Source organism: Eptesicus fuscus, chromosome 19 (assembly GCF_027574615.1).
Source record: "Eptesicus fuscus isolate TK198812 chromosome 19, DD_ASM_mEF_20220401, whole genome shotgun sequence".
Lineage (NCBI taxonomy): Eukaryota > Metazoa > Chordata > Mammalia > Chiroptera > Vespertilionidae > Eptesicus > Eptesicus fuscus.
Genome location: NC_072491.1, coordinates 14,614,845 through 14,641,808, shown reverse-complemented (window position 1 = coordinate 14,641,808; position 26,964 = coordinate 14,614,845). Strand labels below are relative to the sequence as shown.

Here is a 26,964-nt window from a genome sequence, read left to right as displayed (position 1 = left end):
GGTCCAGAGGCCTTCAGATATAGGATTGTTGCCTGGAAAGTTGAGATTGCAGGCCAGTTGATATCAGAGTCCTGGGTTTAAAAAGTGGCTAATTATATGACCTTACCCAAGCTATGCAACAACTCTTTTTTTTTTTTTTAATTATTTTTTTCAATTATATATGACTTTGTATTCATTTCAGGTGTGCAGTCTAGTGGTTAGACAATCATATACTTGACAAAGTGTTCCCCCTGATATTCCCAGTGCCCAAATGGCACCATTATGCAACAACCCTTAACTTTCCTCACCTATAATGACATCCCACAATATCTCTGACAATGAGATAATGTATATACATTGCTTGGACCTTAGTAGGCATTCAACAATAAAGAATTCCTTGCTTCTTTTTCTAAGCTAATACGGCTGGGTTTGTGTATTTAAATGTTGGTATTTTACAAAGACTAATGTCAAATCTTTTAAGCCATTTTATTATAATCAGTAATAAAGTATTTTTATTCGTGTTTATTCATCTGCTGACTCCCTATTATGTATTTGTCACATTATATTGTAGCTGTCTGATTATGCCAGGGGATCATTCAGAGTTGGAACTCTGTCTAAAATTCTCCCTATATCTCCAGAACTTAGAAAGCACGCAGTAAATGTTTCATAAATGAACAAAGAAATTAATGGATTCCTAATTAAGCATGTAGGTCATGGACTTTGCTAATGCCTTACGTCCCACGAGTGCTTTCAATCGAATAAACATTTTCTGAGCAAATAGAATGCTCAACATCATGTGTTCCATGCAGTTAAGAGAGTTCTTACAATAAAGTGAAGTATCATAATCATGTCATAGACAAGCACAAGAATGTCTATACCATGTATATAACTATAACATGGAGAGAGAGAGAGAGAGAGAGAGAGAGAGAGAGAGAGAGAGAGAGAGCGAGCTGGGCATTAAGGGGAGAGAGAGATTGTGTCTGGGTAAGAGGATTAAGAAATTTTCACTGAGGACTGAGGTACCACTGGGGCTGACCTCCGGAGAGGAATGAGATCCCAACAGCAGTGGGGAGAGGATGCTCCAGCGGGGATTTGTGCCAAAGGCAGACAGTGCGATGGGCAGTCAGAGGGCTGCAAGTAGTCCAGTTTGAAGGACAAAATATGTGCAAGTTGGTTAGAGCTGTAAGCAGGGAGGTCTTGGAGGACCAGCCAGACTGAGAAATTGATTCTCTGCGATTATTTTTCATTATAGTTGACATACAATGTTATATTCGTTTTCCAGTGTAAAACGTAGGGATGCGACATTTATATACCTTACAAAATGATCACCCCAATCAGTCTGTTAGCATCTATCACTGTATGTGGTTATTACAACGTTATTGACTCTATTTCCTATGCTGCACATCACACGCCCATGACTTATTTTATGATGGGAAGCTTGCACTTAATTCTCTTCCCCCGTTTCCACCCAGAAATGAATTCTTAAATGAGGCAATGGGTGCTACAGAAAATTTAGAACAGGGTAGGTTCAGATTTAATGAATGTTTAGCAAGTGCCCTTATTTTACAGATTATGCAAAGGAGGCTCAGACAGATGAAATGATTTGGTCCCTGATACTTCCAGCACATGATGGGGACTCCTTTGGAACAGTGGTCAGCAAATCGCGGCTCGCGAGCCACATGCGGCTCTTTGGCCCCTTGAGTGTGGCTCTTCCACAAAATACCATGGCCTGGGCGAGTCTGTTTTGAAGAAGTGGCGTTAGAAGAAGTTTAAGTTTAAAAAATTTGGCTCTCAAAAGATATTTCAATCATTGTACTGTTGATATTTGGCTCTGTTGACTAATGAGTTTGCCGACCACTGCTCTGGAAGATCACTGTGCAGCAGGGTAGGCTGGACTGGAGGGAGAGAGATGGAAGCTAAGGGGATTTTTTTTTTAAAGGGGATTTTCTTAAGTCATCTCGTGGGCCACTGCCACAAACAGAGCAATCCCAGACAGAAGGTTCTCTCTCCTTTTCCCAGTGAGAAGATTCAAAAACAGTTTCTGATCTGATGTAGACACTGACCCAAGGCGATGGGAGGAACCAGGTTGTGAAGCAGGTATTTAGAAGCCAGGCTGATTGCAGTCTCCATTTTGAGGACAGCTAGTGCTCTGGTCAGATATGTGTTTTAGAAAGGCAATTTTGTCAGCAGTGTGGAGTCTGGATTAGAGGCAGGTTGGGAGGCAGAGAGGTAAGGAGACTTCTGCAGAAATCCAGGAGGTGTGGTGACCAAGTGAAGGCGGTGGTTGTGAGACACTGAGCAGAAAAGGCAGATGGAGAGAGAGTTGGAAAGTGGATGAGGCAGGATTTGAAAACAGAGTTTCTGTTATGAGCAGTTTGGTGAAGAGTGGGCCATGGACTGTGAGATGCAAGGCCCATGGATGAGGACAAATGTACAGGGCTAGGAAGCGGTATTAGGAAGGGAGAGATAAAGGCCGAGGGTGGGGGAGAAAGGATGTTACAGCATTATGAGCAGAAGAGTCAGGAGGAGTAGCTGCTCAGGAGGAGTAGCTGAGGTGGGGAGAGGCAGCTCTGTTTGGGGAACTTTATTGTCTCCTGCCCCTCTCCTACCAGCTTAGATTTCAACACTGTCGTCGGGGTTAATCATGTGGCACCATCAGAATGACTCTCCTTGCTGCTCTGATTATTCCAGGGGGAGCAGGAAAAAGATGGCAATTACTGCTTCGTAATTTCCTCTCAGGAAAAGCTGTAGCTCCTTCTAAATGAATCATAACATTTCATTGACAGGAAAAAAAAATTGAACAGAATGAAAACAATCTTCCTTTGAAGACAAGAATAAACAAAGTCACTGACTGTAATCACTTCCGTCTCAGCTGCCATCACCAAAGGAGAAAACGGCTAGAAGATCATTGGTCCAGGAATAATAGGTGATCAGTTGACCTTGCGTGGTTTTAGCACTGAAAATCCCACATCCCACCATCCTTCCTCGGTCACCCTCCCCAGGAATTAGAGGGTCATAGAGGTGAAGGTTAGCAGGGCTTAGCCAGGCAGGGCGAACAGAAGCGTGGTCGGGGAGGTGGGGCAGGGCTGGGCAGCAGGAAAAGGGTGAGCATACAGTCCTTCGCCTGTGTATCCAAGGACTGCTTGGGGCATTGGCAGAACAGAGAGGTCCCTGGTTGCCATGGTTTCCCTCACCTGTAGGTCTCAGCAGCAGTTCTGAGGGGTGCAAGTCCAATCCTTCGAAGTCTCTCTTCTTTCTGATCTTCATTAAAGTCTCCCTGTCACAGTAGGTCAGAGTCACCCCTCTTGGGAGCGGGGATAAGAGAGCCTGAGCCACACACAAAACCCCTCAAGAGCTCCCTAGCCCTCTCCAGTTACTGCCGCCACCCCCTTAGACTTGGGATCAGTGTTGTGTCCGGCTCCGTGACAACCCCCCCCCCCACCCCCACCCCACATGGCTGAGTCTCCCAGCCATGCCAGCCCTTCTTGCCAGGAGAGGTACCATGTTATATGGTGGGAAAAGCACTGGATTTGCAGACCAACTTCCCTCACTTGCATCTGCTCCATCACTTACCGGTTGAGTGGACCATAAATACCTGTATAGCTGTAACTTGGCGCTAACAGTGTTCTCTTTACCACCTCACAAGGCCTTTTGGAGGAGTCATAGGGATCACTTATGCGAAAGGTCTTTGCTTAAACGTGAAAAAAAATCTAAGCATCTCTACATACAAATGTAAGGTCTCAGTAAAGATTCTTCGTAACTGTCCATATGTTTGAAATTGATGACTTTATTGACACAAACTTTGCAATAGAAAGTGTTATGCTAATAGGGTAGTAAGAGTCAGTTCCCATATCACATACACATGAAAAGATTGCCAGACAAATTTCCCGTAACATTCCAGAAATGGTCTTGGTGACATCCAGATTGCTCTGCAGAGGGGCGGGTCACATATGCCGTTTACCCGCTTCTGCCCCAGGAGTGAGAAACTGTCTCTATGTGAAACGGAGACACCCTCTCAAGCTGATCAATCCCAAGCAACATGGAGCAGGTAAGTGATGAACATCAAGGTTGTGCAGAGAAACGAGGCTTAGCCTGTGGCTGACAGCAGTGCCGGGTGAAGGAACACCCTCCACACACACACAAGGCAGGTGCCCTGGGACAGGGAGCCCTTGAACTTGCAGGAGAGACGCCCACCTGTGGCAGTCGGGGCTCCTGCTCCGTGATGCCGGTGGGGACGTAGGAGTCACAGGTTTTGCTTTTATTATTATTATTATTATTATTATTATTTAACATTTCAAAACATGAAGTTGCTGAAAAGCCCTTTCTCAAAGAATCAGAAAGTGACAGAGATTTGAGGAAACTGTCATTTTGAGTATGGTGAAAGTCTCGTGTGATCAGAGTTTAAGACAGAAACCTGCCCTGAATATACAAGTGAGATCACACTGCAGGGCGATTCACAATACACGAGACCTCAGCGTCTCCGTCCGTCTCTGCTTATTAAGCCCACGGTCAGGCCCGGAATATACGATGGTGACTGGCCAGACGCCAATCTCTCAGCATCTGCGAGGTGCCTGGCTCCGGGCTGGCATTTAATGTTTAATGAATAAATATACAATCTCCTGAAGGAGAGGAGGAGGAAGTGACGCTGCCCATTTGTGTCTGAGGAGTAACAGAGTTGGCAGGTAAGGAGACTGAGGATCTGGACTGGAACCTGCTGATGCCAATTGTCTGGACTGTGTGGTATAAGCACACAGCAGCAGGCTGCCAGTTTCTGCTCCACATGGAGCGTACTGGTATCATTTGGTACAACTTCAGGCCTATCTTTCCCAAGCCCTTGCTACATGACTTTGGAGGCAAATACTCCATTTAACCCTTTAAAGAAATTCTAGAAATGTGGATTCCTAGAAAAACCTTTTTTTTTTTTTTTTTTTTGCTGCATCAGCTACCGATTTCTAACACAGTGCATATCAATCTAATGTCAATGTGATTGCACGTCCACCAGGTACTGACTTTCTAAAGTGATTCCTCTGCAGATGCCAAAATGGCAAAGTCCTGGGGCTGCGTACAGAGAGGGTAGGGGAAGCCCTGTGTGCAGCCAACATGGTCTGATAATCTCCCACTCGTGATCAGCGTCCGCTCTTTCAATAACAATTGCAAATGACCCGATTGTGAGAGAGAACACTCGAGAGCACAAGCAAAGGGAACTGGAAAGCTATGAAAAATGCAATGTCTGGCTGAGCCCGCAGGGGTGTCCTTGGTTGGATGCACCAACCACAGCGGCTGTGATATTACAGTTCAAAGGCTGCTGTGGACACCAGCATGGGGGCGGGGGCATGGAAGGCTGAGACATGGGTGTGACTGCATCATAGAGACCACCCCCCAAAGACACGCCAGGGTGTCGGTGGGCTTTGAGCTCAGGAAACAAGAATAACAGGGAGTTTTCCTGTTTCTTGATTTCTCATGCATCTTGGCTTCAAGTTAGGTGAGAGCCAACTTTTAATCGCACACAGTAAGCTTGGTGATGGCGGCATTCAAAAAGAAAGAAATGAACAGGCTTGCCAGAAACGATGCACATTCCCGTGGCCAGGAGAGCGTGGAGCTGACACGTGACTCCCACCCTTTCTACTTTATCTGCTTCATAAGCCGGCCTGTGGCTTTAGCTCAGCCCTTCCAAGCCAGACCTAAGCGCAGGCATTGCAAGGCAGCAAACTGAGCTGCTCATTTGCAGCTTATTAGCCTATGTGAGCACTGTGCCAATACATTTATGCGAAAACCAGGAGGCTGAGAATGTCCGGAGAGCTCAGGCAGCTGTCGGTTGCCAGGCCAGACAGTCTCTCAAGGCACTCAGCTGCGTTCACATTCAGCAGGGGACCCTCCTCTTCAAGGTTCCTTGTGGGATCCAGTATGTGATGGGCACCAAAGAAGTCCATCTGCCCTAGTGGGCACAGTTCTCTGTGATTCCTCGACTTCCTCCACCTGTCGGATGCTGCTCTGTGACACTGATGGTGACTTCTTTTGCAGGCATGCGCTTAGCATCTCGTTTAGCCTGTTAAAAAGTGTAGCACAGTGAACTGAGTTACTGGGAGATAGCCAAAGGCCTCCCATTGCATTCGTCTCCCGAGAGGGTTGCACACACAGACACACGCATGCACACGCAGAGGCAGGAAGAATGGCCCCCGGGAACACATGCGCGTGTGCTCCTTCTCATGGGAATCTCTAACACCACAGAGCCTGGCACGAGGCGTGCTCAGTAAAACACTGTCGAGTGAATGAACGAATAAGCTAAGGTCCATCAGAGGGTAACGTGAAAGGTTTCAGTAGAGTAGTTAAGGGTTTGAGCCTTGGAGTCAGGCAGACTTTGGCTATGTAATCCTGACTATGTAATTTCACAATGGACAGGTTTTTCCTAACATCTCTAACCTGTAGTTTCCTCGCCTGTAAAACGGGGAATAATAATAGTACCTTTCACAGAAGGCTATTAGAAGGATTAAATAAGATAATTCACGGAAGGTGCCTAGGCCAATGCCTGTAACTTAGGCCATGCCTGTAACTCAGTGGTTCTCAACCTCCCGCATGCCGCGACCCTTTCATACAGTTCCTCATGTGGTGGTGACCCCCAACCATAAAATTATTTTCTTTGCTACTTCATAACTGTAATTTTGCTACTGTTAATGAATCGTCATGCAAATATCTGTGTTTTCCAATATCAGGTTGAGAACCGCTAGCAGGGTCGCCTAAGACCATTGGAAAACACAGATATTTACATGATGATTCATTAACAGTAGCAAAATGACAGTTATGAAGTAGCAACGAAAATAATTTTATGGTTGGGGGTCACCACAGCATGAGGAACTGTATTAAAGGGTCGCGGCATTAGGAAGGTTGAGAACCACTGCTGTAACTGAATAAAAATGAAAAAAAAAAAAAAAAAAAGACTTAGTAAGTATAATAAGTAAAAAATAGGACAGCGTATCCCCTTCTAAGTGAAGATACCCAAGGATAAAATTCCAGACTTCGTATTAAATACTAAGGCATTGACTAAACTGTAAGTTCTTCAACCATATGCGCCACCTCCCCCCCGTCCCTTCGAGAGGAAACAACTTTAACTAGTGAGGGGCATCTGTGCCATCCCACTCACTGGCCATGTGCTTGGAGCGAGTGTGAGACGCGCCCTGTGATGCCTTCATCGAGGGCGGACAGAGACGTGCCACCAATCCCAACCCAGGAAGGACCTGCTGTCCAGCTGCAGGGGATACAGTCAGCAAAGAGCCTCCAGTTGTCCCTCCAGAGTGGCCTCAGCTGCAGAGCCATGTGACCCAGGGCCTTGCCCTTCCCAAGGTGGACCAAGGAGGGGGGTGGGCCGCGAAGGCAGGCGTTCAAAAGCCTGGCTATTTGGCCCAGAGCAGGCCAGCTCCGACAGGCCGATTATCTCCAGAGCTCCGCATGGGGTGGGGCCGGTGGGGTCGGCCGAGGCTGCCCTCAGGTCTGCATTGTGGCTCAGCTTCTCCCTCCGCCCGCTCCTGCTTCCAGCTCTCCCTCCCCCGGTGTTGACAGGGAGCTTCCCAGTGAACATCCTGTCTCATGTCATCTCAGAGTCTGCTTCCTGGGAAGCTCAGTCAGGCTCTGATCTGCAGGAGCATCTCCCAAGGCGTGAGCCTCTCCCCGTGCGGGTGTGAGTTACCGACGACAGACGCGTGCTGTTTATGCAATACAGCCCCCGCACGCAAGGCAACTGCTTCCTCTGTAGTGCTTCCAAAGAAACGGTGGGCTGTGCACCCCTGGAGCAAAAGAAATTGCTCTGTTGTCTTTATTAACAGATGGCGTGCAGGCTTCTGTCATGTCACACAGACCCCGCGAGGTGGCTGCTGGTGATGGCCCTTGACGTGGCAGGTCCATCCATCCCCCCGGCTGCTGTGAGTTTCGGCTGCCAACTGCTCACAGCAGCACCCTGCCTGCATCTGATGGGAGCCACTTCGCCAGAGATTCCCAAGAGGTTTCACCCTAATTCCTGGACACAGCCCCGAGCCAATGCCTGATTGTAGGGGACACAAAAGGCCGCCCCCTTTGCCTCAAGGGGGTATAGATCTCTGATGCCACTCATGCTCCGGAGTTCCCGTGGGATCAGGCTGAGGCTGCGCTATAGCCGTTCAGCTGGGCTGATGTGTTTGCTGAACTTGGTCCTCGGCCCCACCCTGCTTCCCCACTCGTACCGGTTTCACCTGAGACTTTCAATCACTTGGTGAGAATCCTGATCGCAGGCCCTGCTTCTAAGGAACCTGACCTAAGGTCATACTCTATAGGTGATTTAAGAAAAAATTTTTTTTATTTTTTTTTATTGATTTCAGAGAGGAAGGGAGAGGGAGAGAGAGAGAAAAACATCAATGATGACAGAGAATCATTGATCAGCTGCCTCCTGGACACCCCCCACTGGGGATTGAGCCTGCAACCTGGGCATGTTCCCTGACTGGGAATTGAACCCGTGACCTCCTGGTTCATAGATCGGCGCTCAACCACTGAGCTACCCACCGGCCAGGCTAGGTGATTTGAGGGATATTTAAGGATAATTTGACTACATGCAATTTTAGCCTTATTCATTGACCGCATGAGAAAGGATTTCAGTTTTCCTCTTCATGCCCCCAGGGCCCAGCTCGGTCTGAGACACAGTAGGCTCTCTGTTTAACTCTGGCTGAGGACATGGATGAAGGGGCACACAAGCACCACACGTGTCCGTGTCCCCTTGCTTTAACACCCGTGGTCGGTGCTGTCTAAGGAGTCAGCCTACACTCAGCTCTTTCACGCCTGAGCTGGCACCGGGGCCAGCGGTGCCGTCTATGGTTTTATTTTTCCCTAAACGCAGGAAAGTCATAAAGTCCCACAACCACACTTGTTTCCTAAAGAAAAGTGTGGCAGTTATGGGGCTGATTCCATGTGAGTTCAGGTGTTCTCGAAGGGACGCGGTGAGGACGGGGCACGGCAGAGAGACACAGAGGCCTTGTTGAAGCGGGCCGAGTGGACGGCAGCGTTCCCCTAAACTGGTGGGCGGGCCGAGAGCTTTCCAGAACGGAAATGTAAAGTTTCTGAACGGCCTAACTGCTTTCCTTCGAGTTGTTGGCAAGATTTCACAAACGGTTAGTAAAGATTATACACAGAAAATGTTCTGCTCTATATTTCAGTCTGTTTTTCTAAGCTTAAATATCCCAGCAAATATTCAGTAGTCGGTTGATTCTTAATTTCCCAACCTAAGTAAAGAGTCAAAGGCTATGAAATAGTCATTCCCAGAACAGCCAGAGAACATGTGTGGTGTGAACCTCAAGTACAACGGGGCGATTTCTTAAATCTGTACATCAAAAGCCTGCACAAGGGAACTATTCAAGGGACAAGTTTTGGGCCAGGCAGACCTAGATTTAGCACAAGGCTTTGCCACCCATCCCTTTGCTGTCACAAGACCTGTTGCTCTAAACTCTGAAACTCAGTCAGTCCCCTTCCCTGAAATTGGGGAAATAATGCTCGCTTCTTAGTGTGTTTTTTCTGAGAGAATTATGCATGTCACTTAGCATTAATAGGGTGACCAGCTTCTCCCGGTTTACCCAAGACTGACCTGTTTTAAACGGAAAGTCCCAGGCCCTGGACAGGTGGCTAAGTTGGCTGGAGCATGGTCCCGCACACCGAAAGGTTTTGGGTTTGATTCCTGGTCAGGGCACATACCTAGGTTGTGGATTTGATCCCAAATCAGAGTGTATATTGGGAGGCAACCAATTGATGTTTCTCTCACATCAATGTTTCCCTCTCCCTCCCTCCCTCCCTCCCTTAGTCCCTCCCTTCCTCCCTCCTTTCTTCTCTCTGAAAATCAATAAGAACATATCCTCAGGTGAGAATTAAAAAAAACTGGCAGTCCCACATTCTGGGAGCCTCCCCAGGACAGCGAATCCCCCCAATGATAGCCATCAACATTAATTATACTCGCAAAAGGATGTCAGGCAAACAGACCAAATTTATGTAGAAAACTCTAATTCTTCTGAAACTATGACTATTGCTACTACTTCCTTTTCCTCTGTGTGTGTGTGTGTGTGTGTGTGTGTGTGTGTGTGTGTGTGTGTGAATCTTCACCTGAGGATATTTTCCCGTTGATTTTCAGAAAGTGGAAGGGAAGGGGGAGAGACAGAGAGAGAAACACCGATGTGAGAGAGACACAACAACTACTACTTTTAAATAACATCAATAATCGCAACTCTAGAAGACATGCACTTGGATCAGGGACCAACTGGAGTTCTGTCTTCCCATGATGGGCACAGAAGGTTCCATGCCACAAGTAAATCCATTCTCAAATGATGACAGTGCATTGCATTTCGAAAATTAAACACCTGGGATGACAATGCGTTTTCTCGGAAGCATTTTATAAAGGAGAAGCTTTCACGTCTGAGGCCTCAGGGGGAAGGTGCCCACCCCTTTAACAGCAGCTCCCCTATTCAGGGGTCGGTCGTCCCTGCAATGTGGTTACAACCTGGACACCTCAGGCTTCAAGCCCAAATGAGAGGGAGAGAGAGAAGACAAGGAAGGGAACTACAATGCCAGATTATTTTCTCTAGGAGTTCCGAGAAGTACGTTGCTCTGCCCTCCTATGAGAAAAAAGCAATACAGATACACGAAATAATTATACCATTCTGTTCCTCCGGGTCTATGGCATCTTGTATATCACATATGTTTTCCCCTCTGATGTGGTTTCCAGCCAGCCAAACCTTTTTATGTAACATCCCACCCTCTTGACTTAATGACAGGAAAAGAAAACGTGTCCTTATTGTAATTACTGGCTTAAAAAAATCTGATGGTTCCCAACTCAGTGATGACAGAAGCCTGTTTGGCACCTTGAGCTTTTTCAGCCTTGTCTGCTAATTCAATCCTTCTCCCACTTCTAAAAGTCTTATTTTGTGAGTTTCAGCACCACCAACTCTTGTTAATGGGCCACCTCCTGTTTCTCACCCAGTTTTACAGCGTTTCCATTCTTCCCGGGCCTCATTTTAATTTCTGCAGGTTTAGTCCTCTGTGAATCATTGATTTTAGTCCTCTTAATCCTGCCTCTTTAATGAGGAGTAATTCATAGGCTGAGGTCTCTCAAGGGGAACCAGATTGACTGTGATATCTTCCCCGTAGCCTCAAACCCAGATTGGACTTTTTTTCTTGGGGTTTAAAGTCAAGGCCCCAGCTCATTCGGGTGGAAGTGGGGATGGACTGGCTGCTCCGGGGAGGCCTGGACTCAAGACTGGCCTAAACCTGCTCAGCCTCTTCTCTCACTTTCCCCCAAAATGGAAGCAGACGTGCTCAGCTTAACGCTGACTCTGCAAATATATCTCTACCTAACATGGTATGACCCCTTTCAGTCCCTTGCAGACAACTAAGAAAAAAAGGCCGAGATTACAATTTATCAGACAACAATTTTTCTGTGTAACTAGTATTCTAATGATAAAAGCAATACATAGCTATGCTAAAGGAAATTCAGAGTGGAGAAGGGCACAGTGAAAAGCAACACTTGCTCGCCCTGGCCGGTATGGCTCAGTTGGTTGACTGTCATCCCGTGCACCGAAAGGTCGCCAGTTCGATTCTTGGTCAGGACACATGTCTAGGTTGCAGGTTCGATCCCCACTTGGGGTTCGTACAGGAGGCAACCAATCAAAGTTTCTCTTTCCTTCTCCCTCCCTCTCTCTCTAAAATCAGTAAAAACTTACACTTGCTCCCACGCTTTGGCCACCCTTGGCCTCCCCAGAGGTGTTCGGTGCGTGATTTTATGGAATATGGCTGGGTTTCCTAGGACATAGGAGCGGAGGACCATCTCACTCTCTCTCACACTCTGTACTCCCTGGTTTTTAACCGTGGCTTGATTATACACTGAGTGGCCAGATTATTATGATCTCTGAACACATAATAATCTGGCCACTCAGTATATATATATATTAGAGGCCCAGTGCATGAATTTGTGCATGGGTGGGGTCTGGCCAGCCTGGCCAGGGGGAGGGGACATGGGTGGTTGGCCGGCCTGCCTGCTGGTCAAACTCCTGGTCGAGGGGACAATTTGCATATTAGCCTTTTATTATATAGGACTAGAGGCCCGGTGCACGAAATTCGTGCACGGAGGGGGTGTTGTCCCTCAGCCCAGCCTGTACCCTATCCAATCTGGGACCCCTGGAGGGATGTCCGACTGCCCGTTTAGGCCCGATCCCGGGCAGTCGGACATCCCTCTCACAATCCAGGACTGCTGGCTCCCAAGTGCTTGCCTGCCTGCCTTCCTGATTGCCCCTAACTGCTTCTGCCTACCAGCCTGATCACCCCCTAACCACTGCTGCCAGCCTGTTTGCCCCCAACTTCCCTCCTCTGCCGGCCTGGTCACCCCTAACTGCCCTCTCCTGCAGGGTTGATCACCTCCAACTGCCCTCCCTTGCAGGCCTGGTCCCTCTCAACTGCCCTCACTTGCAGGCAGGGTGCCTCCCAACTGCCCTCTCCTGCTGGCCATCTTGTGGTGGCCATCTTGTGTCCACATGGGGGCAGGATCTTTGACCACATGGGGGCAGCTATATTGTGTGTTGCAGTGATGATCAATCTGCATATTACTCTTGTATTAGATAGGATAGAGGCCTGGTACAGGGGTGGAGGCCAGCTGGTTTGCCCTGAAGGGTGTCCCTGATCAGGGTGGGGTTCCCTTGGGGCATGGAGCGGCCTGAGCGAGGGGCCTGTGGTGGTTTGCAGGCCAGCCATGCCCCCTGGCAACCCAAGTGGAGGCCCTGGTATCTGGAATTTATTTTCCTTCTACAATTGAAACTTTGTAGCCTGGAGCGGAGCCAAGCCTGGGGCTCCCTCTGCGGCCAGCAGCCATTTCTGTTGGGGTTATAATCGAAACTTTGTAGCCTTAAGCAGAGGCCTGGGCCTGGCCAGGGTGTGCAGAAAGCTTTGCTTCCCCTGTTGCCGAGGGCAACCCTGGCCTGCTCTCTCAAGCTCCATTCTGCTGCCATTTCTGTTTCGATTTGTTTACCTTCTATAATTGAAACTTTGTAGCTTGAGTGGAGGCTTAGGCCTGGCAAGGGCAGGCGGAAAGCTTGGCTTCCTCTGTTACCTAGGAAACCTTGTTCTCTGTGGCTGTAGCCATCTTGGTTGGGTTGATTTGCATACTCGCTCTGATTGGATGGTGGGCGTGGCTTGTGGGTGTGTCAGAGGTATGGTCAATTTGCATATTTGTCTATTATTAGGTAGGATATACACTGAGTGGCCAGATTATTATGTGTTCAGAGATCATAATAATCTGGCCACTCAGTGTATATTTATTATTCACTTGCTTGCTTATTTTCTATGTCCTTATGAGATTATAAACTTCAAGAAGGTAGGGACCCAGTCTGTTGTGTTCACCGCAGTATCCCAGAGTCTAACTTAGTGCCTGTTGCAGAACAGACACCCAACAAGTAATCTGATGAAGAACGCATGTGTGAAGATAAATCTTCAGAGAGAGAGAGAGAGAGAATCCCTAGAAACAGACCTGTTTACATTGCCCTGACTAAACCTCAGCTTCCCCACAGGGTTTCAGTTATGCTCCTGATTGTCCCTGGCACTGCCCCCCTTGGATGACTGGGAACGGTACGGTGCCCCCTTTCCTGACGAGGCAGCTGAAGTCACCCAGGCCGTACCATTCGCCCAAGGCCAATGTCAATATAGGTGGTGAGTTGAACTAAAAATGGTGGCTCTGGGTCCCACATCCAGCCTCCCACAACTGCCAGAGCTCACCCCAAATCCTCCGCCATCTGGTTCCAGGTAGTGGGAAGGAGGAGCATGGGGTCTGGCGTCGGACGGACCTGGGTGTGTATACCCCAACACAGCCACGTCCCGACTCCCTGCGCCGTGCTGGCCGAATACCACCTTCTGCGCCTGTTTTCCCAGGTGGGGAGGGACCTGCTCACCTCTTAGAGTTCTGAGGGTTAAAGGTAACACCAAACAGAGTGTGTGTTTGGCTCAGAGTAGACCCTCTGAAAAGGTCAGTTTCCTCCTCTCCTCCTTCCCAGAAGGTTAACAACTGAGCCTTGTCAGCTGTAACTCAAGAGAGTTTTCTTCTTTTCAGTCAAATCCCGTTCAAGAGAGACACACGATAACAGACCTCTAGCTGTTCCTGAATCCCATGACTTACTTGCTGCTGCTGCTTCATCAATTGTAGGGCATTCACGCGAGGTTGGTCAGGAAACATTTCATCTCAGCACATCCACCGAGGGCCAGGCTGCTGGCCTCCAGAGGCAGGGCTCAGAGCACACTGCAGGCAAACCCCTCCAGAACGCCCCAGGCCGGAGCAATCCTGCGCAGTGTGCCGCCCCACACAAGGCGCTCGCCTAGGCTAACAGCCTGAGGTTTTTCCTCTATCAGGTATCAGGTGTCCCAAGCAGGTGTTGCTGTGCAACTTGAACCTCAGATCCAACAGCAAGAAGGGAGGAGAACCTGCTTTGGGAAAGCAACTGGGCTCCCACAGAATCGCCATCCATCATGTGATGGTGGTGCTGGAGCGGGGATGGGTGGGAGGGGAGCCGTGGGAAACCTTTCTAGTTTTAGAGAAGTATTAGGCTGGTCTCAGTCAATCAACATGTAGTCAGTGAGCACATACGAGGCAGGAGTGTAACTCGGAAGTAGGCTCAGCGGGCAAGGGAAGAATACAAAGAAGGAGGTTTCTAATAGAATTGGTTCCTCATAGAGGTTCCTAATAGAATTGAGTCTTGCAATTCTTCATCTACATAAGGAAGCAGCCAATATAAAGATACTCCGTGGAAATCCCTACACATACACATACACCCTACATCTTTAGACTGCCAGGATGGAACTAGTGAGTACCCCCAAGTACCTTCTAAAGGTCTCCCTCTCTTTGGTTTTCCCCAATAGTTTATTCTCGTCTCCCCCTCCATTTAATGTCTTGCTTTTGTTTTCCTAGGAGACACTCATATTTACTTTCCAAACTCTTCTCAGATATCTCCTATTACTGCCATCCAGGAGAAACGGGGCTGGCCCTCGCCTCCTTTCTGGGTCAGGCCTCCCTCTCTGGCCACAGCCATCTTTCCTGGATGGACCAAGCCTTGCCTGCGGTCAGACACTGCAGGCTGGGAGGGAGGGAGGTTGAGAGGGAGGCCGAGGAGGACGCTTAGGTGAGAACAGTCCGGGCACTGGCTAATTCCATTAAGTGTGGGCTGGTCACGTTGCCAGGAATAATCAGGCAACTCGGACAGATGCGGTTCCTGATGACATGAAGCTCACTGGGAGGCCAGCACATGTGCGGGGCTTCGTCTACTCGGAGCTACAGCCACATCGATTTCTGCCCCAGCTGAATACTTGAGGAGGTCGTTCTGGGAGAGAAAAACAAGTCCAAAGCCTGAGGAAAGGGGACGTTCAAGATGCGGAGTGGATAATCTTTGGAGGCAGCCAGCGTCCCCGAACAATTCATTAGCAAGAGAGAGCAAGCAGCGACCGCGCTTCCTCTCGTGTTGTTTGCTGAGCTCAGGAGAGGAGCTGGGGGAAGGAGACCCAGGCAATGATGTATCGATGCTGGGGAGTGGGAGAGTCCCAAGTGGCCAGAGGAAATCAAGGTGCCACGGGGAAAGAGCAGGAGCTCCCACTGAGAGAGCCCGTTCCAATTTGTGGAAGGTCGTTTTTGTCACATTCTTTTAGCCAGTTAGCACCGAGGAACAGCAGGCATAAGGCAGGGGCCAGAGAAAACGGACGGAGGGGAGGCGAGGCTTGTTTGGTGGAACCCGAAGAGGAGAAGGGCTCTGAACATGAGATGCCCTTGCTCACAGGCATTAGCAGCCCCTCATCACCCTTCAGAGAGCGACTGGACCTGTGGGCGATTGTATCTATGTTAAGCAGAGTGGTTGCTATTACCTACCAGTGGCCTTTTATCTCCGTCCCAGCACCACTTAGTTTATATTATCTGGGACCCCACCCTCACCCCTCATTAACACGGCAGCTACTTCAGAGCAAAGGACCCGCGTGCCTTTTCCACTCCTCGGTGGTTGGCACTGGAACCTGGATGGTGCCTGGTACCTAGACGGTGCTCAACAATGAACATTCGATGAATGAGCCCAAAGAGTGCTTCCAGAAACTGGTGGGGAAATTCCCAGGCCTAGCAAGGGTCACCTGTAACGCACAGGCGTGCTGGAAATCTGAACAGGGTGCTGCAGTAGGCACCTACGCCCATGAGGACGCATGCTCCATGAAGGGTTCCTCTGGAGAAGGGAAGCTTTAAAAAAGTGACAAAGGACCGTCAGCCAGGTGGGGCCAGGTGATGTCCAGGGGAAAGCTGTGAAATGCTAACAGGTCATCTTGGGGGAGCAGAGGAAGACAGGGAAGAGGTGAGTGGATACTGCCTGAGCCAGATGCTGAAAATGCAGGAAGCTTTGGTCCAGAGGCTAAGAGACAAGCCAGGAAGAAACAGTATGTCCAAGGCCCTGGATGGATTAGGAGGAAAACCAAGTTCCTTGGACAGATTCTAGGTAGCCGAGAGCTGTTTTGGTATGAGATGGCTCTGCTGAAAAGAAACGGAAATCCGAGGTAAACCTGTCTTGTGAACTGACACCTTAGATGGAAAACCTTTGCCACGCCAGTCAGGGACCCAGGACATCTGGTGGCTGGTGAGCTCGCAGCATAGGAAGACCGCTGATGCATTTAGCAGCGCTTACAACTAAAGCTATCTGCTCCCTGATCTTAGTTTGGAAATAGCTCAATGTAGCCATTGTTCATTGAATTGTGAACACAAAAGCAGCCTGGCTGGCTTATCAGTATGAGCCATCTGCCCTCTGGTGCTTTGTGTGTGGTCCTCACTCCCCGGCAATAGTTTACGCTGCTGCTGTGGTCCCAGGGTCTGGCTCCGCTTGGCCAGACTTTAATAACAACACGAGATCCCAGAGTGCATGTGAGTGTGGACTGAGGAAGTGCTCTCCCTCGCTACCTCAGGGTCTCCATTTCCATTTGTGGACTGGAGACAACAATATCAACATTTCAGAGTCACCGTGAGGATTGAGTGAGATAATATCGCAATGTCCTAGCGGCCTAAGCCATGTCTAAGAGGACTAAGCACAACTAACTGGCTTTAAACGCTTATGTTCCATAACCAGAATTCATATGCTGCTGGTGAGCGTGTAAGCTGGTGTAACCACTTTGGAAAACTGTTTGTTAGTGTCTATTAAAGTTGCATATATCCCCATCCTATGAGCCAGCAATGTCACTCCACGTATATACCCCAAAGAAGTGTATGCCCACAGAAGGGCATGCACAAGAATGTTACATGGAAACAACCTAGGTGTCCTTCAACATATGATGTGGTATATACAAGGGAAGACTCCTCAGCCATAAAAACAATGAAATGTTGCCATTTTCGATAACATGGGTGGATCCTGAGAGTATCATACTAAGTGAAATAAAGTCAGATGGAAAAAGACAAGAACAGTATGATTTCACTCAGATGTGGTATGTAAAACAGAAAGCAGCAATGAACAAACAAACAAACTCATAGATACAGACAATAGAACGGTGATTACAGAGGGGAAAAGGGTATGGGGAGGATGAAGAGGGTAAAGGGGGGGTCAAATGTATGGTGATGAAAGCACACTAGGCGTGGGCCGGTGAGCACAATGGAGTATAGAGATGTATTATAAAGTTGTACACCTGAAACTTACATAATGGTATTAACCAATGTTACCCCAATAAATCTCAATTTTTAAAAGGCTTAAAATTTAAAAAATACACATATAAACAACAACAAAATATTAATAGCTGCATTGTTCATAATAGCCCCAACTGAAAATAATCCAAATGTCCTTCCAGTAGAATGAAATATACATACGAAAATGAGGAAATGTTGCCACTCACAACAACATGGATAATTCCCACTGGCATAATATCGAGCAAAAGAAGCCAGACACCAAAGAGTGCATGTTGTATAATTCCCTTTATAAAAATCTTGAAAATAAACAAGTGCTGGAAAGTGGTTATGTTGGGGGGAGGGGGTGGTGGTGACTGGGGAAGGGCATAGGAGGATTTCTGGGGTAGTGATAATATCTTCATATGGAAGATGGTTACATGGGTGTGTCACCTCATAAAATTCATTGAACTATGACTTGTGCGTTTTTCTGTATGTATGTTATATGTGGTAGGTTGCATTATTGCTCCTATCTTTCCACCAGGGACAGAGTGTACTTCCTTGCCCTATTGCTGTAGAGCTTGTCCCATGTGTTGTGCTTTGGCCAACAGGAGGTTGGTTGGTAGGATGTGAACAGAGACGTAAACGTGTTTGAACAGTTTGATTTCGCCCTCTTGGGTTTCTGCTGTCAGGGAGGAAAATATTTTCCTTCCGCCCTTCCGGGTTCTTCTGGCTGGTTTAAGAATCAAATGGACATGAGACAGATTGACAGGAGGAAATCAAGTTTGTACCTATTGGGGTCTCACAGATATGCAACCTGAAGAAATGACCAAAGCAGGCAGCTTTTATACTTTTTTTTTTTTTACAAAGAAACCATAAATTCATGAAGAACTGACAAGACTAAGAAACTTAAGCTTAGGTGCTCAATTAGTGAAGAATCTAAGCAATGCTGTTCACACAGCCCTCGCAGCCCCGATTTTCCTGTCTCGGCGATGAGGAGTCTCCCTGCCTCCCGGTGGGGAGGGCACCTTTCACACAGGAGATTTATTTCCTGCTTTCAGAGACCAAGGACAGTCAGCGTGCTCTTTTAGCACCATCTGTTTCTTAAGTAACTTTAATTAAAAATAATCAATATAGCCCTAGTCGGTTTGGCTCAGTGGATAGAGCGTCAGCCTTCAGACTAAAGGGTCCCAGGTTTGATTCCGGCCAAGGGCACATGCCCAGGTTGCGGGCTTGATCCCCAGTAGGGGGCATGCAGGAGGCAGTCTATCAGTGATTCTCTCTCATCATTGATGTTTCTATCTGTCTCTCCCTCTCTCTTCCTCTCTGAAATCAATAAATTTATTTTTATTTTTTAAATTACTTTATTGATTAAGGTATCACATATTTGTCATCAACCCCCCCCCCCTGAAATCAATAAATAAAAAAAATAAAAATAAATAAATAAATAAAAATAATCAATATGCCCAAGTGGCATATTTTGGGGCAGCCTGCCCTGAGCCCCAACACAGTCAGAGTCTTGAGGAGAATATACCTCAGAATGCTTCTGCGCTTTTGGCCCGATTCCCAGAACAATACACGTGGAAAAGAAGGTTCCGCGAGACCCGGAGCCTGGAGCCTGAAGTCAGGCCGGGATCGGTCAAGTTACCACTGATTATGAGGAGGAAAAGGATTGCTATTTTAAGCCAGTGGCTGTTGAAGTGCTTTGTCATGCAGCATTATTACGACAATAGCTGACTAATACACATTATTCTTCAGCAAAAAAAGTACTTTCTGATCTCTATGCTCCCCCGTTCTAATAGTCGCCTGTTTCAATTTAAAGTTACTGGCACCCACCTCCAGCACTTAAACAGCCAATTCCTGTCAGACAATTACTAAATGCAGCCCAGTTTCCTTGTCTATCAAATAAGGATGACGCTTACTTCGCAAAATGCTCTTGGGAAGATTTACCGAACCAGTAGATCCAAAAGCACTCTGTAACTCACAGAACACAATGTTAAAGTGATGGATGATGGGGCAGGCAGGGAGGTGGGAAATCAAACGTGTGTGCCACGTCACGCACCAGGCAAAGCGGCTTCCTCCCTACCATGCACATCCTGGCTCAAAGGGAAAGGGCACAAGTGTGGGGAGGAGGCTAGGGGGCAGATGGCAGGGCCCATACTGGAGCTTCTGAGTGTAATTCTGTGGGGCCCAGTCTGCCTTGGGAGATAGCAATGATGATTAGTCTTCTAGAAGGCCAGCTGATGCACAGGCGAAGTAGGCACTAGGAATCCCAGGAAGGGCCACTGTGATCCTCAAATCTTCTCCCTACCCATTACCGTCTACTGTATCTGAATGGCCACCATCGGTTTTGCATAATTGGGTTATGGGCCCGGCCAGCATTGCTCAGTGGTTGAGCATTGACTTATGGACCAGGAGATCATGGATTGATTCCTGGTTGGGGCACATGCCTGGGTTGCAGGCTCAATCTCCAGTGTGGGGTCTGCAGGAGGCAGCTGATCGATGATTCTCTCTCATCATTGATATTTCTCTCCCTCTCTCTCTCTCTCTATCTTTCTCTCTCTCCCCTCTCCCTTCCTCTCTGAAATCAATAAAAATATATTTAAAAAATAATAATAATTGGGAAATGGCACTGTGTGCCTAACCATCCCTGTTAATCCATCCCGCCTTTCTGATAATGCTTCTCAGTTTACAAAGAGCAGGCCCATCTGCTCTCTCATTTTGGCATTATTTCCATTGTGTGGATAAGGAACCTGAGACTCTGAGAGATTAAGTGATTCCTGCAAGGCTACTTCCTTAATGAGAGTTAGAGCTGAAGTTGCAACAGGTTTTTTGACCAAAGCTTAGAGAGGTAATGCACTGATGTGAGCAGAAATTCCATCATTAGATGACCAGTTGTGCCCTCAGAAAGCAGGTGTCATTGGCTTGAGAAACAGGACCAGTAAGTTATAACAGGGAAGAGGGGAAAAATGAGTTTGGAGCATGCAGTAAGCAGTGGACTTTGAACGGAGGTGGGAGATGGGAAAGATGAGGAAGTGGGAGGGAGACAGAGAGTGGAAGGAGGAAGAGGCTGCAGAGTCTGGGCTGGCCTCCCAAGGGCATTCGTTCCCATGGGAGGAGCACTTCCCAACAAGAGCTCAGAGAGGGAAGCAAGGATCAGAAAGGATGCCAGCGAGGCCAGGGACCCCGCAGCCCTACTTCCTTTCCAACAGCAACATTCTGTGGCAAGAGTCCCCCTTAGGGGCTTCGCACAGCCCGCCTGGTCCTCTCTCTCCTTCCCTATCTACTCCCCATGCTGCCAACCCCTAAGACGGGCCGACTGCCTGGCCTAAGACTGGTTGCTCCAGCCAGCACAGTCCTCATGATCAAGATGGTGAGACCTGACACGGGAAAGGAGATCCTTGAACAAAGCTGTCTTTAAGCAAACACACTTCCGTTAGAATGCCAACATCAAGGACCCATTTCAGCTGATTCAGCTAAACCTAGCAACCCTCAAGGCAGGGGCTGGGGTAGGTATTGGGTCTTGCTATTTTGTTTGCAGCAATGTTCACATGGGTGAGGCAGAGAATTGCCATTAGCAAGGCGAACCTTCCCTGTCTTTCCCAAGGGCACAGTCTCTCCCTTTCTCCAGGCCCAAGTTGGTGTGTGGCTGTGACCTACCTACCTCTGTGGTCCGAAGGCCGTTGTGTTTCTGGGTCAAAGTGCCTGAGCTGAGGCTCTGAGGATTCGAGCACTGGGTCCCACAGCTCGTCTTCTTCTCTGGGTTGGATATTCCACCTGGGGCTGTAGATCGGGGCACGCCATTGGAGGACAGTCCATCTTCCAGCACCCCTGGGGGAGGGAGACAGAGCATGGCGCTAGAGTCTTGCCACAAACAATCCCCAAGAGCGTGGAAAACTTTCAGCCAAAAAGAAGAAAGGAGAGTCACCAGAAACCCCACCACGCCAAGTGACCCTTTTCGATAAGAACATGCGTGTTGTTGTTTTGTTTTTACAAAGATGAAATGTTTAAAAAAAAAATTTTCATAACCTGATCATTTTACTTAATACATCCATGGCATTTCCCCATGCCATTAAATGTTGTCATACTGCTTTTTACACGGTCTGCTGTTATGGGAATATGTCACCATTTACTTTACTAATCCCTCCTAGTGGAATATATGTTTTCAAAATAAATGTTACTGTGACGAAACTCTTCGTAGTTAAAGCTTTACTTTTAATTACTTCCTTAGGATGAATTCCTAGAAGTGGATTACTGGTTCGAAGGTTATACAGGTTTTTACCATAATTCCATCTCAAGGTGTTGGAGTATGTCCCTCCCATAACAAATGCCAAGAAATGATAGAATATGTATAAACACACAGCCTCACTGAAACACCAGAGGAGGACTACAGTGAGGAATTCACGGATAAAGAGCAGCATACAGCACGAGGGAGAGTCCGAGAGGGAGACCGGAAGTGGGCAGGGGCTGTGCGATAGGAAGGCCAGGGGCAGCCTGGTGTGCTGGCCACTCTGCTCCCCCACCAGCTGAGGCCAGTCAGCAAGCATGGAGCAGTCTATGTGATATAATGATATGTATTTGGTCTTCATCCCTAGTTCTTGGCACAGAACACCTAAAACCCTTGTAATTTCCTGAGTGATGGAATGATAGAGCACCTTTGGTTATGACCGTTGTCTTTGCTCCTGGCTCCTAATATCCTTGGAACTTTGGGAGTAATAGGCAAATTTGTTCTAATGAGGCAACACATGCCCCGATTCCCACAGCTTCAGGATGAGGGCTGGTTGCCAGAAAGACTTAACCTTGATCAGGAGCTTGGAACCTTCAGTCTCACCTCCCACCTCTCGGGAGGGGAAGAGGAGCTAGAGATTGAGTTAATAATTGATCACACCTAATGCTCAAACCTCCATGAAACCTCCTAAATGATGATGTGTAGGGAAGCTTTAAGGTTGGTAAAAGCACCCCCATGTGCCAGGAGGGTAGTGCACCTCAACCCCAGGGGGACAGATGCTCCTGCATTTGTGACTCTTCTGGACCTCGCCCTATGTTACCTCTTCATCTGGCTTTCCATCTGTACCCTTTACATTGTCCTCTACCGCAAGTGTAAGTAAAGTGTCCCTGGGTTCTGTGAGTCATTCCAGCAAATTATCTGGCTTAAGTAAGTATTTCTCAGAACAGAAGAACAATGTGAAACTGAAATAGCCTACCAAGTACTTGGCAGGATAAATAAAAAGAAAACTAACCTAGATAGATCTTAGTGAAATTTCAGAACGTCACTGAGAACAAGAAACGCTTCAGAAGAGGACAAAAATCAAGAATGAGGCTGACATCACCGTTTGCATCAGCAACCAATGGATGTAAGAAGACTGAAACACTGTGTTCAAGATTTCAAAGGATACGCACATGTTAAGGTCTTTTGCAATGTATTGCTACGTTTATCCCTATCAATCTCCAATTACCCCATTGCCCTTTTGCTAAGAGTACATGAAATGCAATATTACCCAATCCCTCACAGACACTGAATATTTCCTTTTTTGCTTCCCATCTTTGCCAGGTTAAGAGGCAAAATAAAGCATCTCATTGCCTGGATTTACACTTCTTGACTTAGTAGAGATATTACATTATTTGTATGCCTATTAGCTAATTAGGTGTTTGTTTTAAATTGTCAAATCATTTGCCTATCTTTCCTTTGGGGCGTTTGCCTGGGTTTGTTTGCTTTTCATCACACTTAAGGAAAACAAACAAAACCCTTTCCCAGAGTGTTGAGGCGGGCATCAGAAGCACAGTGTGTCTATACTGAGGGAGGGAGGGGTGGCTGACTACACCGAGTTGATGAGGCTCCAGTCCCAACACTGAGGAAGCAATGAGCCAAATGTCACATGTCACCAGTGAGTCCATGTGTTACCCACCTACTCTGCAAACTGCTAAGAGGCTCTCGATTGTGGCCATGGAGAAAAATCAGAATTCAAAACGTTGGAAGTCACAGCAGAAAATGCCTGGCCCAGAGTTCCTGACTGGCAGGCCCTAGTACATGGGAACACTGTAAATGGGTTCCAGATGTACAGAGAAATGGGTTCCTTCAGCTGGGCGTACCCCAAATCTTTGCACCCCCTTCCTCCACCAGCCAGCAGTCTGAACCCCTTTTCTTCCCATCTCCCCTCCATCTGGCACCAACAGGGCCTCAGATGCCTGCGTATGGACAGCCCAGCACACATATTCAATCTTCATCTTTGCTGCTCCCTCTAACAGCTGGCCCTTGGCCCAGGGGTGTGCAAACCTTGAGAATGAATCAGGAGACGAGGCCCATGAAGAACCTGGAAACAGGCGTGCTGTGACTTGGGCTGGTGACTCCAGGGCCCGGAACCCACATGAGAGTCTAGAACAGAGCTTCTCAGTGTGGCCTGGGCAATAGTTGGGGAGAAAGAATGACTAATGGACTTACACAGTCTAGAAGGACAACTGCAGCACTAGCCTGTCAGTCCCCAAAGGCCATGGGTCCTGACCAGGAGGGCTACAGTCCCTGAGATGAATCACCAGCCTGTCCTACCCGCACTTGGCCGTGGGGGTTGGTGGTGGAAATGGCATCCCCTCGTACCCAGCAGCGTGCAAGAAAGACGCCTGCCGAGAGCAACAGCTGGAACAGAAAGGACAGCAGGAAGGAGCATGCAGAGTCCTGTCTGTCCTTGGGGAAATCAGGCCTGAAGTCTTTTCTCCCCAAACAGACACCCAGGAGGTAAGAAACAAGCTGATAAACTGGGAGGCAGCCACAAGGGAAAGTCAACATCTCACCTTTCTGTCCCCTGCAGACACCCTCAGAATCTCCCCGTGTTCTCCGAGGGCTCACCTTCCCTGTCGCCCTTTGATCAGATCGGCGGCACCTTCCTTTCTTGAAGTTTCCACCTCTGCTGTTTTATTTCTTGAAATTTAAAAATGGTCCAAACCAATCAATCCATCCTCTAGCCTCTATCTACTAGAGCCTACCCTGGGCCTAGCACTGTGTGCCATGAGAGGATACAAAACACTTACGCCAACCCCCTCTGCTTCTGTAGTTTAATTGGGAACTTGACAGGTTATGTAAGGACGACGGAAAAATAGAGCCATGCAAACTTTCAATAACAAGATATCATTTCTTACCCACCAGAATGGCAAAAGTTAAGAAGTCTGCTAATATTACACGTTGAAAGGGTGTGGGTTAATGGGTCCTCTCACATATTTCTGGTGGGAGTACAAAGAGAACTATCTATCTTGGAGGACAACTGGCAGAATCTGTTTTGAGCTGCACACCTTGATGCCTTGGCATTCCAGTCCTCTGTGCCTCCCCTAGAAAACCTCCCTCCATTGCAGAGCCTGTGGGGGACGCTCTCTAGGCCACTGTACGAGTGAAGAGTGGAATCGATGTAGCCACTCGTCAGTTAGATAATTAAATAAGCTGTGGTTTCCCTAGATTATGGAATTCTACTGTCGGAGCCCGGAGCAGGCTACCCCAAATGATCTCACAGTGGGATGTGGGTGACTTTGATTTAAAGTTTCTTGACAAGCAGCCAGGGCCAGAGGGCAGGCTGGCCCTCCCTTGTCTCCTTGATGCAGGAAATACATCTCCCCTGGGGAAGGTGCCCTCCCTGCTCCAGGGGGACTAAGAGAGACACCCTTTGGTGAAGGCCTGGGGTGTGTGGTGGGGGCAGGCTAGAAGGGGTCAATGGGGGAAAGGGGACATATGCAATACTTTCAACAATGAAGATTTAATAAAAATGAAAAAAAGCTAGCGTGAAGGAATCCAGGGCCAAAAAGCTGACATAAACAAACCTTGTTACTCCTTTTCTAACTTACTACCCAGGCCCAAACCGTGTTGAGACTCCTCACTAATGAGCACCCAAACCTAAGTGTCTTTGTCCTATCAACGCTGCACAAATTTATGGTTTCTTTGTTTAAAAAGGATAACAAGGCAACTTGTTCATTTCTCTGAGCCTAATTTATGATCTCCTGTGGGCATGCATTAAATTGTATTTTTTTTCCTGTTAATCTGGTCTTGTGTGAATTTTATTATTAGTCCAGCTAGAAGAACTCAAGAAGGGTAGAGGGTAGACTTCCCCCTGCCCAACACTACACAACAACCTAAAAGTATAGAGTAGATTTATATAGATAGACATCTAATGAATAATAATCAGTAAAAAAAAAAAAAGGCAAGTAGATGGTAAAAAGAACTTTCATATGGGAAAAAACTATTATATACCATGTTATCATAGTTATATATTTTATGCAGAGATACATACACACACACACCTTGATGCCTTGGCATTCCAGTCCTCTGTGCTTCCCCTAGAAAACCTCCCTCCATTGCAGAGCCTGTGGGGGACGCTCTCTAGGCCACTGTGTGTGTGTGTGTAATAACAATATTTGTCTCTGAGGAAAAGACAGGGGACCAAAGTCAGAGGGGGAGAGGGGTTCATGGGGCCTTGTCTGTAACATTTCTACTTTTTAAATATATGACTTGTGAAATAAAAGTGATTTTTAAAAAAATAGAGCTATGTCATATTCTGCTTCTTCTTATTAGTAAAGGCTTTGTACCCACCCAGAGTACTTGCCTATGTAATTTTTAGTTATTAGATTACATTTAATCACCAATTATGCTATCAAAAATAGTAATAAAATATAAAGATACAAGAACAACATATAAGAATCCATACCTTGCTATTCGCCTAATTTACAAAGAAAGTTCCATCCCTTAAAATGAAGAGAGATGAGCTCTCGGTATGACATCTTGGCGAGGCAGCCGTGGAGGCCCTGCTCCCTGAGTCTGGCTGTGCCGCCCAAGGACAACTCGGAGGAGAAAGATGCTGGAAAGTCAGCCAGGAAAGACAAAGACCCAGTGAACAAGTCCAGGGACAAGGCCAAAACGAAGAAGAGGTCCCAAGGCAAAGTTCGGGACAAGCTCAATAACCTAGTCTTGTTTGACAAAGCAACATGTGACAAACTCTGTTCCCAACTCTAAGCTCATAGCCCAGCTGTTGTCTCTGAGAGACTGAAGACCCGAGGTTCCTCCACTAAGGTCCTATTGGCCAGGGCAGCCCTCAGGAGCTCCTTAGGAAAGGACTTACTCAACTAGTTTCAAAGCACAGAGCTCAAGTGATTTACACCAGAAACACCAAAGGCGGCATGGCATGCCCAGCTGCTGGAGAAGATGCATGGACAACAGGCCCCACCAGCTGTACATTTTGAAAAATACAACTTTATCAAATCAATCAATCAATAAAATGAAGAGATGAGATGTCTGACCGTCTGTATGGCCGTCGGAAATGTTCACTGAGATACCCTAATGGCTAATGTGGATGGGTGGATGGGATACA

The 26,964-nt window shown here is 47.6% G+C and overlaps 1 protein-coding gene and 1 pseudogene across 1 annotated transcript in view; one reads left to right on the top strand and one right to left on the bottom strand.

Moving 5' to 3' along the window:
- Positions 1-5,914: 5,914 nt before the first annotated feature.
- BAALC (BAALC binder of MAP3K1 and KLF4) overlaps positions 5,915-26,964 on the bottom strand; it is a 58,707-nt gene continuing 37,657 nt past the window's right edge. Inside the window, exons 2-3 of the mRNA XM_054708745.1 lie at positions 21,288-21,454; positions 5,915-6,025 (exon numbers count right to left, since the gene is read on the bottom strand). Coding sequence (XP_054564720.1) covers positions 5,915-6,025; positions 21,288-21,454 — 278 coding nt within the window. The remainder of the gene's footprint in view (positions 6,026-21,287; positions 21,455-26,964) is intronic.
- Positions 26,358-26,836, top strand: LOC103292367 (40S ribosomal protein S25-like; annotated as a pseudogene).